Genomic DNA, 15,247 nt, shown 5'->3' with positions numbered 1-15,247 from the left:
AATAGGTCACACCAGTCTTCATAATGACAAGCAGATAGAGGGATGAAAGGGAAGATGGTAGAAAGCTGTCTTGTCTGAATGTCAACTGGAATTATTTGATTTGTGGTTTCAGAAGAGAGAAACAAAGCTTTTAAAGATTTAGTTATTTATTTATTTGAAAGTCAGAGTTATAGAGATGGGGGAGAGAGTGAATAGGAGGGCGGAGGTTGAAGTAGCGGGAGGGAAAGAGAGCAAGAGCGAGAGCGAGAGCGAGAGAGAGAGAGAGAGAGAGAGATCGTTCTTCCACTAACTGGTTTCTTTACAAAAAGCTGTAATGGCTAGGGCTTATCCAGAAAAGTTAGGAGCTTCATCCAAGTCTACTATATGGGTATCAGGAACCCAAACAATGGGGCCATCTTCTACTGCTTTTCCTGGCTTTACCTGCTTATCCACTATGCTGGGCCCTAAAAGAAACTATGCTAAGAACAATTCTAACCTGTAGGGAAAGTTGAGAGGATCAGATTAAAGGAAGATGATCTTTAGATTTCACAGTCTCATATTCCTTTTTGTGGCTACCGTGAACATAGAAGAAAAATTTGGAATATCATTTTACTCCCTGTTTTCAATTTAGAGGCAGGTAAACATGTGCATTGTTCTATTTCTAATCTTATGTTCTCAGTGCCTTTTTCCGGAACATGATCAAAACCCATGGAAAGCCTATGTTATTTTTCTACATTCCATCATGTCCTTTCACACTTAACATAATTTTGAAAGTAATTTTGGGCTATGTCCTTGAATTAATCAGCCTCTTTTCCTCTCTAAACCAAAGGTAACTGAAAATCAGATACTCCTCATATTTTAACCATGTGTTTCCCTTCCTCTGTATCTGAAATTTAAAGTGACATCACTCATGTCCCTTTCTGAGCTCATCTCCCAGAGGAAGACACATTGTCATGCACTTTTAAGGTAGTACTTACTTTTAAAAATTTATATTTATTTGAAATGTAGAATGACATATAGAGAGGGAGAGACAGAAATATTCCATCCTCTGGTTCCCTTTACAAATGGCTGCAGCAGCTACGTCTAACACACGCTAAATCCAGGAGTCTTGAACTATATCCTGGTCACCCTTGTGGATTGCAGGGATCCATGTACCTGGTCCATCTTCTCCTGCCTTCCCAGTTGCATTAACAGGGAGATGGTTGGAGGAGGAGCAGTCAGCACTTGAACTGCCATTTCAATATGGCATGTTGGTGTTTAAACAGGGGCTGAACCTACTGTGCCCCAGTTAATAAACTATTATAAAGATTTACTTGTTTCTGTACACATATGATTGTGTAGTTATATATTTTCAGAGAATATACAGTACATATAATCACATACATATAGCATTAAATGTTTTTCTAACACCAGACTCTTACTACATGTACATTCTTAAGCTTTTTTTTTAAAGATTTATTTATTTATTGGAAAGTCATATTTACACAGAGATAGGAGAGGCAGAGAGAAATAGAGAGGTCTTCCATCCACTGGTATACTTCCCCATTGGCTGCAACATCCAAAGCTGTGCCCAACCAAAGCCAGGAGCCAGGAGATTCTTCCGGGTCTCCCACGCAGGTGCAGGGACTCAAGGATGTGGGCCATCCTCTACTTCTTTCCCAGGAAATAGCAGAGAGCTGGATCAGAAGCCAGATTCAAATCCTATTATTAGAATTAGGAAATATCGCATAGGCTGGAGGCTCTCCAAACCCCTCTAATGTCAGGTCCAGCTTCCCTATGGTGAGGCATCACACAGTCTTGCTCAGGTCAGATGGAGGCAAACCCCACAGGAAGACTCACATTCTTGGCACTCATGACCATCACATCCAGAAGGTGGCCCTTCCTCAGTTACAGTCAGCAACTTCTCATACCCACCATCAGATACAGTATTCCAGGGCTGGCAAAGTGGAAGAACGTCTTCATTATGAATGTGTCTTGTTTCCACCAATCTTCTTCCCAGAGTTGTACTCTCTAAGGGTTTCTGCAGTCTTGAGGCTCTCGGGTCCTGGTTTAAAGAGAGCTGTCCAGAGGCCACAGCTCCCCCCTGGGAGGGTTCAGCTTCTGGAACTCAGCTGTCCTGATATTTGGATCACTGTTGAGCCTCCAGGTCTGGCACTGACCCTGATCCATAAAGGTGTTCAAGGGTGGAGGAAGGCAGAGGAATTTCCTACAGGCTTAGGTTTTTTTTAAATTTTTTTAATCCTTCCTTCCTTCCTTCCTTCCTTCCTTCCTTCCTTCCTTCCTTCCTTCCTTTCTTTCGTTCATTCTTTTTGACAACCAGAGTGGACAGTGAGAGACAGAAAGAAAGGTCTTCCTTTTTCTGTTGGTTCACCCCACAATGGCTGCTGCTGCCTGTGTGCTACTGATGGCACACCGCACTGATCCAAAGCCAGGAGCCAGGTGCTTCTCCTGGTCTCCAATGCGGGTGCAGGGCCCAAGCACTTGGGCCATCCTCCACTGCACTCCCTGGCCACAGCAGAGAGCTGGACTAGAAGAGGAGCAATCGGGAAAGAATCCGGCGCCCCAACCGGGACTAGAACCCAGTGTGCTGGCGCCACAGGTGGAGGATTCGCCTATTGAGCCGTGGCACTGGCCCAGGCTTAGGTTTTGGGAATTATGGGTGGGAGGTCTCAGAGAGAAGTCTGTGATTCCAAGCAAGCTTAAAGAGACACTGTTGCCATTCAACAATTTGTTCTGTAAGGATGTGGTTCTCCTGATCTTGTGCAGACAAAACAGATGAATATGAATATGGACAATATGAGCAGTAGACATCATCTTTAACTTGACTTTTCGTTAATTTTATTAATCAGATCAGCCCACTTATCTTCCCACTACACATATAGATTGTCTGTCAACCAGTAAATTTGAATTTAGATGGAATCCTTTAGAAATGATAGACCATTTTTCAGCACGAGAATTTCTTTAACTTCACTCGTACGGAACTGAGTCTCAGTCTGTTGAGACTGATGTAAAAAATGTCATAGACTTGGTGGCTTATAAAGAACAGAAATTTACTTCTCACACTTCTGGAAGCTGGGAAGTCTAAGATTAAGGCTCCAGCACATTTGTTATCTGGTGTGGATCTTCCTGGTGTGTAGATGGCATCTTCTAGCTGTGTCTCCATGTGTCAGATGGGATGAAGGGGTTCTCTGGGGTCTCTTATAGAAGGCAGAAATCTCAATTATGGGGGCACCAAGCTCATGACCTAAAAATCTATCAAATAATCCATCTTCTAATATCATCTCCTTGGAGGTTATGATTTTGTTTCTTTCTATTTATTTTTTATTTTAAAGTCAAATCTACAGAGAAGGAAAGATCCATCTTCTGGTTCACTCCCTAGATGGCTGTGTTGGCCAGCTCTGGGCCAGGCAGAAGCCAGGAGCTAAGAGTGTCTTCCTGGTCTCTTATGTGGGTAGCATGGGCCAAGCACTTGGTCCATTTTGGGTGCTTTCCTCAGGCCATTAGCAGGCAGTTGTACTGGAAGTAGAGCAGCCAGGCCTTGAATAAGCACCAGTATGGGAAATCTGCAATGCAGGTGGCAGCTTTACCTGCACTGCCACAAGGCTGGCTCCAAGAAGTCCTAACTGAGCAAGTTTTTCTCCATTTCTCATATCAATATCATTGAGTACAATGAACTCAGGATGAAAACTGACATTTCACTATAAACCTATATGCTCTCCTTTTATTAATGTGTGTTTGGACATGAAACACGGGCACCTTCTCCCTCCATTTTTTTTAAACAGATGGTTCTTCAGGAATTTTTGGAGTGTGTAACCTTGGCTTTTCATTCTTAACAGTTTCTGTAGCTGACATTCCTCTCTTTAAATCCACATTACCTCTGCTCCTCAAGAGATAGAGGAAGACAAAGTCTTAATCTAGAAAACAAATTCCTCATATTACATTTAGAAGGTAATGTTTAAAAAGAAAAACCCTTTTAATCCCCTAACCCTATCCTATTCATGGATAATCTGGTTTGATACAAGTCTATAACTCAATTTATTTTTTCTCAAAAACATTTATGAAACTTTGTAAGAATAACCGTTTTAAACAATTGACAAAGAGAAACAACAGTACCAGCCATGTTACTGCTACAGGCCCATGCACTCAAGTGTCCAGAATCAAGGCTGAGGTTCAGTGTCACCCTGCAGGGGGCCCACCAGCCAGCTCCCCAGGCACTGGCTTAATCTTTCCTTTCTTCCTCTCATACTGTCCATATTCTAGCCTCAGCTCCCACATATTTTTGTGGATGTCTTTTACATTCTGAATACCAACTTCTCTCAAGATTTCCTTCTGGTAGCCCACAGGCTGTTTTGTGATGTCCACCAGGTCCCTCAGATTGGAATACTAGTGCTTCTCAAAGGCTGAAAACAGCCTGGCTAAAGCTTGCTGTTATCAGCTCGGGCTTGTTTTCCATCTTGTTTCTCCTTTCATAGTCAATGTAGTATTGATGATTAGCATCAGGTTTGTAGTTGGTTGTTACAACTATACCCCGTTGTTGGGTTGGTCTTACTGCTTTGGGAGATTCTTCTGTTTGCCATCTCTTCAATCTCATGTAATTCTCACTGGCAGCATGTTGGCACTCAGCTCTTTATTCCAGCTCCTTCCTGAGACAGCCTCTCCAAGGAGCTCTCAGTAAATACTGTTTACCATCCAGCAGTTTGCCAGACACACGGATGATCTTGAGGAGCACTAACTAGAGCTGGTTTCACACCAGAATCATGAATATTTGAGAGATCTTCATCCAAAGAAAAGGACACCAGAGTCCTTCCTTAATTCTTGACAGTCCACAGTTTCTCAACTTCTCCTCTTCCAGGAGCTTAGCCCATTGCTGTGGCAAATATTTAGAAACCTTGACCAGACACACTCCAGTGTACTGTTTGGTGCCAGTCACATCGAGTTCCCTGTACCATGAGTCTGTTGGGGGTGGAAGTGAGTGAACTGGAGCAGCAGCCTCAGGACCTTGGGTGCTGTGGAGCAATTATCCTGAGCAAAAGGCTAGCTGTGGTGGAAGGTGGACTGCAAGCAGGTGTTGCTGATCACCTGCCAAGATAATGGGAAACCTGGAACTGAGGAACACTGGAGGTTTCCCTATTAAAATATGAATTGTGGGGAGGGGGGGAGGACCGTAGTGTAGAAGAACCACTAGATCTTAAATTTGTGTGTATGAAATGCATGAAGTTTTTATTCCTTATATTAAAGTATATTGGTAAAAATAGACAAATAAATTCTGGAACATAATAGACAGAAATAAATCCAGACAAATATATTCAATAATTTTTGAAAAAGAGCAAAGGCAGCTCTAAGTAGAAAGTATAGCCATTTCAAAAGTGCTCCAGAAAAATCGAACACTCATAGGCCAAAAAAAAAAAATGAAAATAAAGAAAAGAAAAAAATATGGATATTTTCCTTTTGTCCTTTCCCCCTTGCAAAGGTGATTTGTGGGCAGAGGCCTCAGAGCAGTGGGTGAGGTGGGGGTAGTTGTGAGAGATGAATAAACAGAGAACGGAGGGTTTTGGGGTAGTGAATTTATTCTGTACGATACCACAATTGTGCACATAGCTCAATAACATTGGTCAATTTGATAGAATTAACAAGGCAGGAGTGAATGGTATGTAAAATATGAACTCCTGGTGATGTTGGTTCAATGTATGTAAGAAAGCTTACAAATGAGAGTTATTAATTGTAGGAAAGTCTGAGTGTGAGTGTGGAGAGGACACACATGGCCATTGTCAAATTTACTCTTTAGTTTTTCTGTGAAACTTAAGCTGTATTGCGGAAACAAATTCTAGAAATGTACAACAAAATTCTTATTCTAACTGACAGTTCTAGGGAAGCTGAGTTTGTATAATTCTACTATTGTTGTGGTTTAACAGTGTTCATCTCCTGAATATTTGAACTGAGATCAGGATTCCATACGATGGGATGTGAGAATTCACTGAACTGAAGGATGGAAAACTTGGATTCTAAGACAAGTTATTTATTTATTTATATATTTATTTATTTATTCATTTTCTATTTGACAGGTAGAGTTATACACAGTGAGAGAGAGAGACAGAGAGAAAGGTCTTCCTTCCGTTGGTTCACTCCCCAAATGGCCGTTACAGCTGTAGCTGCACTGATCTGAAGCCAGGTGCCGGGTGCTTCCTCCTGATCTCCTACGCGAGTGCAGGGCTCAAGCACTTTGGCCATCCTCCACTGCACTCCTGGGCCACAGCAGAGAGCTGGACTGGAAGAGGAGCAACTGGGGTTAGAACCCCGTGTCCACTGGGGTGCCGGTGCCGCAGGTGGAGGATTAAACAAGTGAGCCATGGCGCCGGCCCCAACAAGTTCTTTTATTGCTGTATTGGTGACACTATATTTCACTGAGGTACCAATTGCTCATCCTTAAACATCAAAACAAATTTGGACTAGCTGATCTCAGAGATCCCTTTTATCTTAGGATTATATGACCGTGGGGCTAGTGTTTGGTGGAATACTTAATATGCCATTTGGGATTCCTGCATTTTCTAACAGGACCTGAGTTTGAGTCTCAGTGATGCTCTCCATTCCATGTTCCTGATATCGCACACCCTGACAGGCAGCAGGCAATGACTCATGTTCTTGGGGCCATGCTACGTATGTGCTTGGCTTGCATTGAGTTTCTGGCACTCAGTTCTAGTTTGACCAAGCACCAGTCATTGTGGGGCTTAGAGGAGTGAAACTGCGCATGGGAGGTCACTCTGTCTCATCTTTTTATCCCTGTCCATCTCTCTACTTTGCTTTCCTTAGTTTTTTTTTTTTTTTTCAATTAATTTATTTATTTGAAAGTAAGAGTTAACACTGAGAGAGAAAGAGAGGCAGAGAGAGAGAGGTCTTCCGTTTTCTGTTTTCCCTCCTCAGATGGCCGCAATGGCCAGAGATTTGTGATCCAAAGGCAGGAGCCATGAGCTTCTTCTGGGTTTCCCACACAGGTGCAGGAATACAAAGACTTGGACCATCTTCCACCACTTTCCCAGGCCATCTCTGAGAGCAGGATTGGAACTGGAGAAGATGGGACTCAAACCTGTTGCCTACATGGGTTGCTGGTACTGTAGGCATTGATTTACCCACTATGCCACAGTATAGGCCTCCCATCTCTCTACTTTTTGAGGAAGATTATCCAGGATTTTTATAAACACTATGTGTATATGAAAAGTTCAGGCAGGACGTCAGCTCATGTGAAAGGAGGAGATACAGAGCAGGGTCATTTATCTTCAAAGAGTAATGTGATTGCTGTAAAGAGAGTGACAGAGCACATTGAACCCAAAACAAATTGCTGTGGTTCTGTTAAGAGTTTAGAACTATGTGAATTAGGCAGAAGATTTCTTCTGTTTGCCCTGGATGTAGCATTCACCAAGAAGTGGAATTGTTCATGTTCTGAACTTTTTTGACCCTGATTTTAATCAATTGTTGTGGTAATCATTAAATAAATCATGTTTGTTTTTCAAGTGACTGATTAGAGTGAGTCACGCAATAGAGAATCACAGCACACTCTGAAAACGTTCCTGAACCCAAGTGAAAGGAAAGTCTTGCTTGTGGAAGAGAGCAAGACATGGGACACATGGGGTCAGTTCAGAAGCCTAACATCAGCAGTTTGTGTGTCTTTGGCCTTGGAACTGAGTCCCCAAGGCCAAATTTCCTCATCCCTGAAATTGAATGATTTTACCTTAGGCAAAGGGAACAGAATCCAAAGAATGTGTAGGGTGTGAACCTCTCTGTTAATTAGAATCTCTTGCCAGCACCGCGGCTCAACAGGCTAATCCTCCACCTAGTGGCGCTGGCACACCGGGTTCTAGTCCTGGTCGGGGTGCCAGATTCTGTCCTGGTTGCCCCTCTTCCAGGCCAGCTCTCTGCTATGGCCCAGGAGTGCAGTGGAGGATGGCCCAAGTGCTTGGGCCCTGCACCCCATGGGAGACCAGGAGAAGCACCTGGCTCCTGCCTTCAGATCAGCGCGGTACACCGGCTGCAGCGGCCATTGGAGGGTGAACCAACGGCAAAAAAAGGAAGACCTTTCTCTCTCTCTCTCTCTCTCTCTCTCTCACTGTTCACTCTGTCTGTCAAAAAACAAAATTATCAGAATCTCTTTATTCTTGACCAATAAAACATTTTCTAAGTTGGTCTTGACAAGACTTAACTTTTAAAATACAGTTTAGAGTGCTTCCTTCCGCAGCACATATACTAAAATTGTAATGATACAGAGAAGATTAGCATGGCTTCTGTGCAAGGATGACACGCAATTTCGTGAATTCTTCCATATTTTTTTCTGGAAACAACCCATATGCCCCTCAACAGTAGACTGGATAAAGAAATTATGGGACATGTGCTCTACAGAATACTATACAGCAGTAAAAAAAAAAAAAATGAAATCCAGTCATTTGCAACAAAATGGAGGAATCTGGAAAACATTATGCTGAATGAATTAAGCAAGTCCCAAAGGACAAATATCATATGTTCTCCCTGATCGGTGACAGCTAACCGAGCACCAAAAAGGAAACCTGCTGAAGTAAAATGGACACTAAGAGAAAGAGTGACTTGATAAGCCCTTGTCCTGACTGTTGATGTACAATTTAATACTTTATCCCTTTTAGTATTTTTTTTTGTTCTACCTAATACTATTGGTTGAACTCTGTAATTAACACACAATTATTCTTAGGTGTTTAAATTTAACTGAAAACAGTTTTTCATTTCAAAAGTTAATTTTTCATTGCTATGCTATAGAAAAAAGTTGAATTCTTCATATTAAACTTGCACCCTGAAACATACTAGAATTATTAAATAGATTTGGGAGTTTTTTGTTATTTGCTTTTTTAACTTTGATTTTCTTGCTTTTAGCTTTTCTTTTTTAAATCTTTGAAATTTTCTACATAGTCAATCATATGGTGTGCAAACAAGGACAATTTTATTTATTACTTCCAAATTGGCATATTTAATCTACTTTTCTTGTTGTTACATTAGATGGAATGTTTAGTAGGATGCCAAATAGGAGTGGTAAGAGGAGACATCCTGCCTTATTCATGACCTTAACCAGGAAGTTTCAAGTTTCTTACCATAAGTGATCACATTAGCTGTGTTAGTGTGTACTCTGTTAGTTACCACAAATCAGAGAGCAAATATAGCATTTATCTTTTTTGGACTGCTTTATTTCACTAAGTTTAATAATTTAGGGTTACATCCATGTTTGTTGACCACTGTGCAGTATTTCATAGCTTGTATGTGTGTATGATAATTTCTTTATACAGTCGTCAGTTGATTGACTTCTGGGTTGATTCCGTTTCTTAGATATTATGAATTGAGCTACAATAAACTTGGGAGTACAGATGTCTCTTTCATATGTTGATTTCTTTTCATTTAGATAAATTCATTTTGACATAGCTTCAAGTCACACTCACGTATACATTTTCTATAAATAAAATACATATATATTTTATATTTATAATGCATTAATATATGTCATAGCATATTGTCATTTCTTTCAGTCATAAATTCTCAAGTGAACATTATTTATAGACACAGAATTTAGCATAATTTTCTTGTGTCATAATTAACTTTCATTCATGGATGAATATTGAAACCACCTGTTTTTCTTTTCTTTTTTTTCAATAACCAATACATGAGCACACCCCCCCCCCCCCAGTACAATGAAATTGCAATTTCCCGAGTAGGCACAGGAAACAAAGTGATAGGACTAACGAGTGTCTTATTTTCATCTCTGTCATGGAGGCAAAGTTCACTCAGAAGAGAGGATAGAGTTCACTGTTGCTAGACACGTCAGAGAAGCATGTTAGTAAGAGTGGTATAAAGTCTGTGCTTCCCAGCTCACACGGATCCCAGGAAGAAGAGAATGGATCCAGTTGTGGTCCTGGTGTTGGGGCTCTGCTGTTTGCTTCTCCCTTCACTCTGGAAGCAGAATTCTGGGAGAGGGAAGCTCCCTCCTGGCCCCACTCCTTTCCCCATCATTGGAAATATTCTCCAGATAGATGTTAAGGACATCAGCAAATCCCCAACTAAGGCAAGTATTCATTATGCTCCTCCTGTGGCATGCAAAGGGTAAATAGATTGACTCTTTTGAAAATAAAATCTATTCCCAGATGCAGACTCTTATAACAAATGTTTATAAATCAAAATGCTCTCTGTAAGCTTTGATGCTTCTTCTACCAATTTCAGGAGATGAGTGGAGAAATATAGGTCCCCGTAGATAGAATCAAAATAATTAAGTGACAAAAATCAGGAGTACTGAGGATCTTCTTTGATTTTCAGCTTTTGCCTGCAGGTCACGGACAAGTGAAGAGCTTCTGATAGAAATTTCATTCAAGAAATCATCTATTGTATTATACATGTTGTTTCTTTTTTCAGAATATCCATGGAAATTGAACATCTCTGCAGAATCAGTAAAAACTTGTATCAAGCTATGGGTTCTGGAGTAGTCTAGGTGAAAGAAAGAGAGAAGTAAACATTCAGTGGCCAACTGGTGGCATCAGAATTCTTTTAGATTCTGTGAAACCCTGCTGTGTGGCCCAGAATGATACAGGATGAAAGAAGCTGCTCCTCCCTGAGATGCTGCTTGAGATGTCTTGGCCCTGCCTCTGCTGATTCTCCTTCTCCTCTCCTTCTGATTCTCCTCCTCCTCCTCCTCTTCCTCCTCCTGCTTCTCCTTCTGCTACTGCTTCTGTGTCTGCTTCTCATTCTCCTTCTTGATCTTCCTCTTCCTTCTCCTCCTTCTTTTTCTTCTTCTTCTAGCTTTATTTTATTTAATCAAAAGCAGAGTGATACAGAGGGACAGACAGAATAAATAAGAGATCTCCTGGCCAGTCTTGTAGAATAACATTAAAGCCAGGAAATCTGACATGAGCATCCCATATGGAGCCAGTTCAATACCAGGTTGCTCTACTTTTCATCCAGCTTCCTGCTAATGTACCTGGGAAAGCAGCAGAGGATGAGGCAATTCCTTGGGCCCCTGCACCCTTGAAGGAGATCCACTTGAAGCTCCTGGTTCTGGCATCAGCCTGGCCCAGCCCTGGTCATTGTTCTCATTTGGGGAGTGAACCAGTAGATGGAGGATCTGTCCCTCTCTGTCTCTCCCCCTCTCTCTGTAACTCTGCCTTTTAATTAAACAAACAAAAAAGAGATCCCATCTGCTGTTTGACTGCACAAAGGACTCCAATGATCAGCGCTGAGCTGGGCCAGTCAGGAGCCAGAAACTCTTCCTTGGTCTCCCATGAGGGTGACAGATTATTTTTTTCAAGACTATTTTATATATTTGAAAGGCAAAATAACAGAAAGAGAGACACAGAGAGAAAGCAGCTTGCTCATTCCCTGTCTTATTAATACCAGAAGATTTCATACTGGGTTGAACATTAGATTCACTTGGGTTGGCTTTTAAGAATATACATCACTAGTGTCATCATGGGCCTACTGAGTCAGGATCCTTATGAGAAGAGCTTGCCATGTGATCCTGAAGTCAGCTAGGTATTGATTTCAAGCCACAGAGGTTGAATAAGCAGCAAATAGCTTCTAATTTTTGGTGAAAGGAAACTGGAAATAAATTTGGAATGCTAGACCCCAGTTACTTTTTCTATGAAACACTGCAAACTTGTTGAGTGTGTTGTTTGAGAATTAACTGGCAATTGCATACCAACTACATGAGCTATTGTATGGAACATCACAGGTCATTCATGAGTGGCAGCCATAATAATCACTATTTAATATAAACAGAAATATTTGAATCCATGGCAGAATAAAGAGATAACATAGACAATGCTAATTTCTGTCTGAATCAGACACACTCTGTGGCTGATATGTGGTTTCTTTGGTGGTATTGGTTTCTCTTCCCAGGTCTCAGAATGCTATGGCCCCGTGTTCACTGTGTATCTGGGCATGAAGCCCACTGTGGTGCTGCATGGATACAAGGCAGTGAAGGAGGCCCTGGTTGATCTTGGAGAGGAGTTTGCTGGAAGAGGCAGTGTTCTTATAGGTGAAAAAGTTAATAAAGGACTAGGTAAGTGTGTGTGTGCGTGTGTGTTAAATAGTGGTAATGAGATAGAGAGGTTAGAAAACAGAACTTGACAAGCAACTCAGACAGAACTTGGCCATCTGTGTGGCTGCCTCATGTCAGCTTCTTCCTACTTGCTGGGATCTCCCTCCCTCCAAGTTTCTGTTTCTCATTCTGGCAAGAATTGTTTTAAGCAATGCAAAGACATGGAAGGAGATGTGGCGCTTCTCACTCATGACCCTGCAGAATTTCGGGATGGGGAAGAGGAGCATTGAGGACCAAGTTCAAGAGGAGGCCCTCTGCCTGGTGGAGGAGCTGAGAAAAACGAGCAGTGGGTGACCCTTACCCCACATCGCTGACCTCACACTGCTCCCCCAAATATGCTGGCCTGGGAAACCTTGCAGGGTGCGCAGAGCCTTCATCCTGAGGCCTGGTTGCTGCTCCCATGGTGGGAGGGGAGGTTTGAAACAGAGAAGTGGGGAGTTTGTGCGGATCTGTGCTCTGTGTACAGCATGGTTTTGCATCTGGTGCGTCTGTAAAAGTTCATTTAATACTCTTCTGTCTCAAGTCAGTTTCTGTAATTTCCTATCAGAAATCATGAATATAAGTTTTGAGTGTATTTTCTGAAAGAACTGAAGAGCAATATTTTCCCCATAGCCTGAATGCTGTTATCTATTGTAGAACATTCCATGGTGGAGACTTGGCAAATGCATAGGTGGCAATGACCCATCAGCCTCTTATGGGGCAAGAAATGACCCTCGCTGGCGTTCACATCTGCATGCTCAGCTTCACTGACCTGTCTGAGGTTTACCCAGGCCCAGGCCTAGTGCTGGACACCAGTGGTGATACGTGCAGTTTTGTCTCCCTAGGCAATTCCTAACAAGGTTCTTGTCACTTGCTATTCTCTGTCATCACCCTTTTTATAAAAATTGCTGTCCATTGTTGAGTCTACTTCCTCTATTGATTTATCTCTCTTAAGTAAATATACCCTGTATTACGTATATGCCTAGTTATGCAAAATAAACATTATTCCATAAAATGATTTTTTAACAAGATTTCAACTGTTAGAAATAGTAGTTTGATTGTGGCATTTCCACTGTACCATCTAAAATGAAAACCTTTCTTGTATTTTCATTTGTTTATCTGCTTAACTTACAGGTAACTTTTAAATTTTATATAACATCTTTCGTAGTTTGGTATAGTTGTACAGAACAATATATTAGAATCCACCAAAGGACAGCTTTGCTCCAGTATGTTAAATACGGAAAGCAATTAGAGATATTGGCTGTTCACTTCTCAAGAAAGGAAATTCATTGTTTTCTTTTAACATTGAAGCTCATGATAAAGAAGATTCCAAATATTTTTTAGCTTCTTCAATCTGGGATGTATGTTTGAAATAAAAAAATGAAAAATTCTCACTTTTCTTCTTCAGGCAGGCAAATGCATCCTAAACTTATTGTTTCTTACTTATTTTTCAAAGATTTCTTTAAAATGAAAGTCAAAGATTGAGATACACACACACACACACAGGAACACACTGAGAGAGAGAGAGGGAGAGAGATCTCATCTACTAGTTCACTTCCCAGAATGCCACATGCCAGGCCTATAATAGAGCCAGAAGTGCATACTCGACTAGGTCTCCCACTTGAGTGGCATGAACTCAGCTACTTGAGCCATTACCTGCTGCCTCCAGGAGTCTGAATTGTCAGGAAGTAGAGTTAGGAGTGGGGCCTGGTGTTGAACCCAGCACCCTATCTAGAATGCAGTTCATCTTAGATGGTATCATAAGCACTAGGCCAATGACTTGCTTCATTTTTTGTAAAGAATTATTTTATTTATTTGAAAGACAGAGTTACAGAGAGAGGTAGAGACACAGAGAGAGGTCTTCCATCTGCTGGTTCACTCTCCAGATGGCCAGTGTGGGGAGCAATCCGGACTGGACTGAGTTACTGGAATTAAGACTTATTCTATGCATCTGCTCTCCCACAATATGGCGCTGGGAGAGAAGTAAACAGCTTCTGCACAGCTGCCTCCAGTTCAACCAATAAACTGTAGGACTTGCTACTGATTGGAGGAAGTCAGCGTACTCGGCGTGTGGGCAGCCGAGTTAGGATTGGTGGAGGAGGACTATAAAGGAGGAGAGAGACGGCATGCACCAGGGAACATCTAAGGGGAACATCTAGCTGAAGAAACACCTGTGCAGCCCCCGAGGAGAGCCGGCCGGCGGTGTGCCGCTCCCCTGCGGAAGTGGGGAATGTGGCCAGGGGGAACTGCCCTTCCACGGAGGTGGAAGGGATAGTAGCCAACCCGGGAAGAACCAGCAGCAAACCCGGGGAGGGCCGAGCAGACAGAAAGAACAGCGCAGGGTCTTGTGTCGTTCCTCCACGAAGAGGGGGAGCGACAGCCAGGAGCCAGGACCTTCTTCTGGGTCTCCCACGTGGATACAGGGGCACAGGACTTGGGCCATCTTCTACTGCTTTCCCAGGCCATAGCAGAGAGCTGAATAGGAAGTGGAGCAGATGGGACAAGAACAGATGAACATATGGGATGCTGGTGCTTCAGGCCAGGGTTTTAACCTGCTGCGCCACAATGCCAGCTCCAACTTGCTTCATTTTTTTCATTTTTGTCTTTTCTCATATTGCATGGATGCCTTCAGCTTTTAAAATGTTTTTTTTTTTTTTTTAATTTGTGAATTTACCCACAATTTGTCTTTATAGTTCCTCAATACTGGTTCAGCACAGCATTTTCATTATTTGTGACTGTGATTTTTTCTATTATAAGTTTTCTGGCCCACACTATTTTCTGCTCACCATTTCAGTGCTCTGTTGTCTACAGACATTGCACAAATAAGTGAACTAGTCTGAAAATTTGAATTATTAAGTTTAAAATGGTTTGCATTTTCCTTCCCAAACAGCAGATCTCTTGTTATAAAAATGTACACATAAAAACAGTGAATGTGAACTGAGTATTGGAAATAGCATTTTTTAGCGAGCTAGGTTGTAATGGTCAACTCAGGCTTATAGTAAAGTGATATTTGATTTTATGTGTGCCATTTACTTACTGTCCCCGGAATTTGTAGATATGATATTGCTTAAAATTTCTAACTTACCATAGACAAAAATAAAGTGCTTTATCTGCATATTTTAATGGTGTTTTAAAATTGTTTTCAATTCTTCAGCCTCATCTTTATCCTGGGCTGTGCTCCCTCAATGTGATCTGCTC

The 15,247-nt window shown here is 41.8% G+C and overlaps 1 protein-coding gene, 1 non-coding gene and 1 pseudogene across 5 annotated transcripts in view; 2 read left to right on the top strand and 1 right to left on the bottom strand.

The window, feature by feature from the left end:
- Nucleotides 1-4,155: 4,155 nt before the first annotated feature.
- On the bottom strand, nt 4,156-6,564 carry LOC100350437 (general transcription factor IIF subunit 2 pseudogene; annotated as a pseudogene).
- Nucleotides 6,565-8,190: 1,626 nt separating this feature from the next.
- Nucleotides 8,191-8,297, top strand: LOC127484317 (U6 spliceosomal RNA). Its single transcript, XR_007911186.1, has one exon. It is a non-coding gene; the product is annotated as a U6 spliceosomal RNA (small nuclear RNA).
- Nucleotides 8,298-9,858: 1,561 nt separating this feature from the next.
- The window catches only part of LOC108175379 (cytochrome P450 2C5), a 46,421-nt gene continuing 41,032 nt past the window's right edge, over nt 9,859-15,247 (top strand). For 2 of the 4 annotated variants that reach the window (XR_016222096.1, XR_016222095.1), the window contains exons 1-2: nt 9,859-10,045; nt 11,869-12,031. Coding sequence is in view for 2 of the 4 variants with exons in the window: in XM_089314708.1 (XP_089170834.1) it covers nt 9,878-10,045; nt 11,869-12,035; nt 12,208-12,364 (492 nt within the window). In the remaining 2 variants the exon portion in view is untranslated. Of the gene's footprint in view, nt 10,046-11,868; nt 12,036-12,207; nt 15,165-15,247 lie in introns of those variants that run through there. The other 2 variants (XM_089314707.1, XM_089314708.1) reach the window with 2 other exon arrangements.

The sequence above is a fragment of the Oryctolagus cuniculus genome, chromosome 15 (genome assembly GCF_051225735.1).
Source record: "Oryctolagus cuniculus isolate XC-2025 breed Fujian yellow rabbit chromosome 15, ASM5122573v1, whole genome shotgun sequence".
NCBI classification, from domain to species: Eukaryota; Metazoa; Chordata; class Mammalia; order Lagomorpha; family Leporidae; genus Oryctolagus; species Oryctolagus cuniculus.
This window is presented reverse-complemented; position numbering and strand designations above follow the sequence as displayed.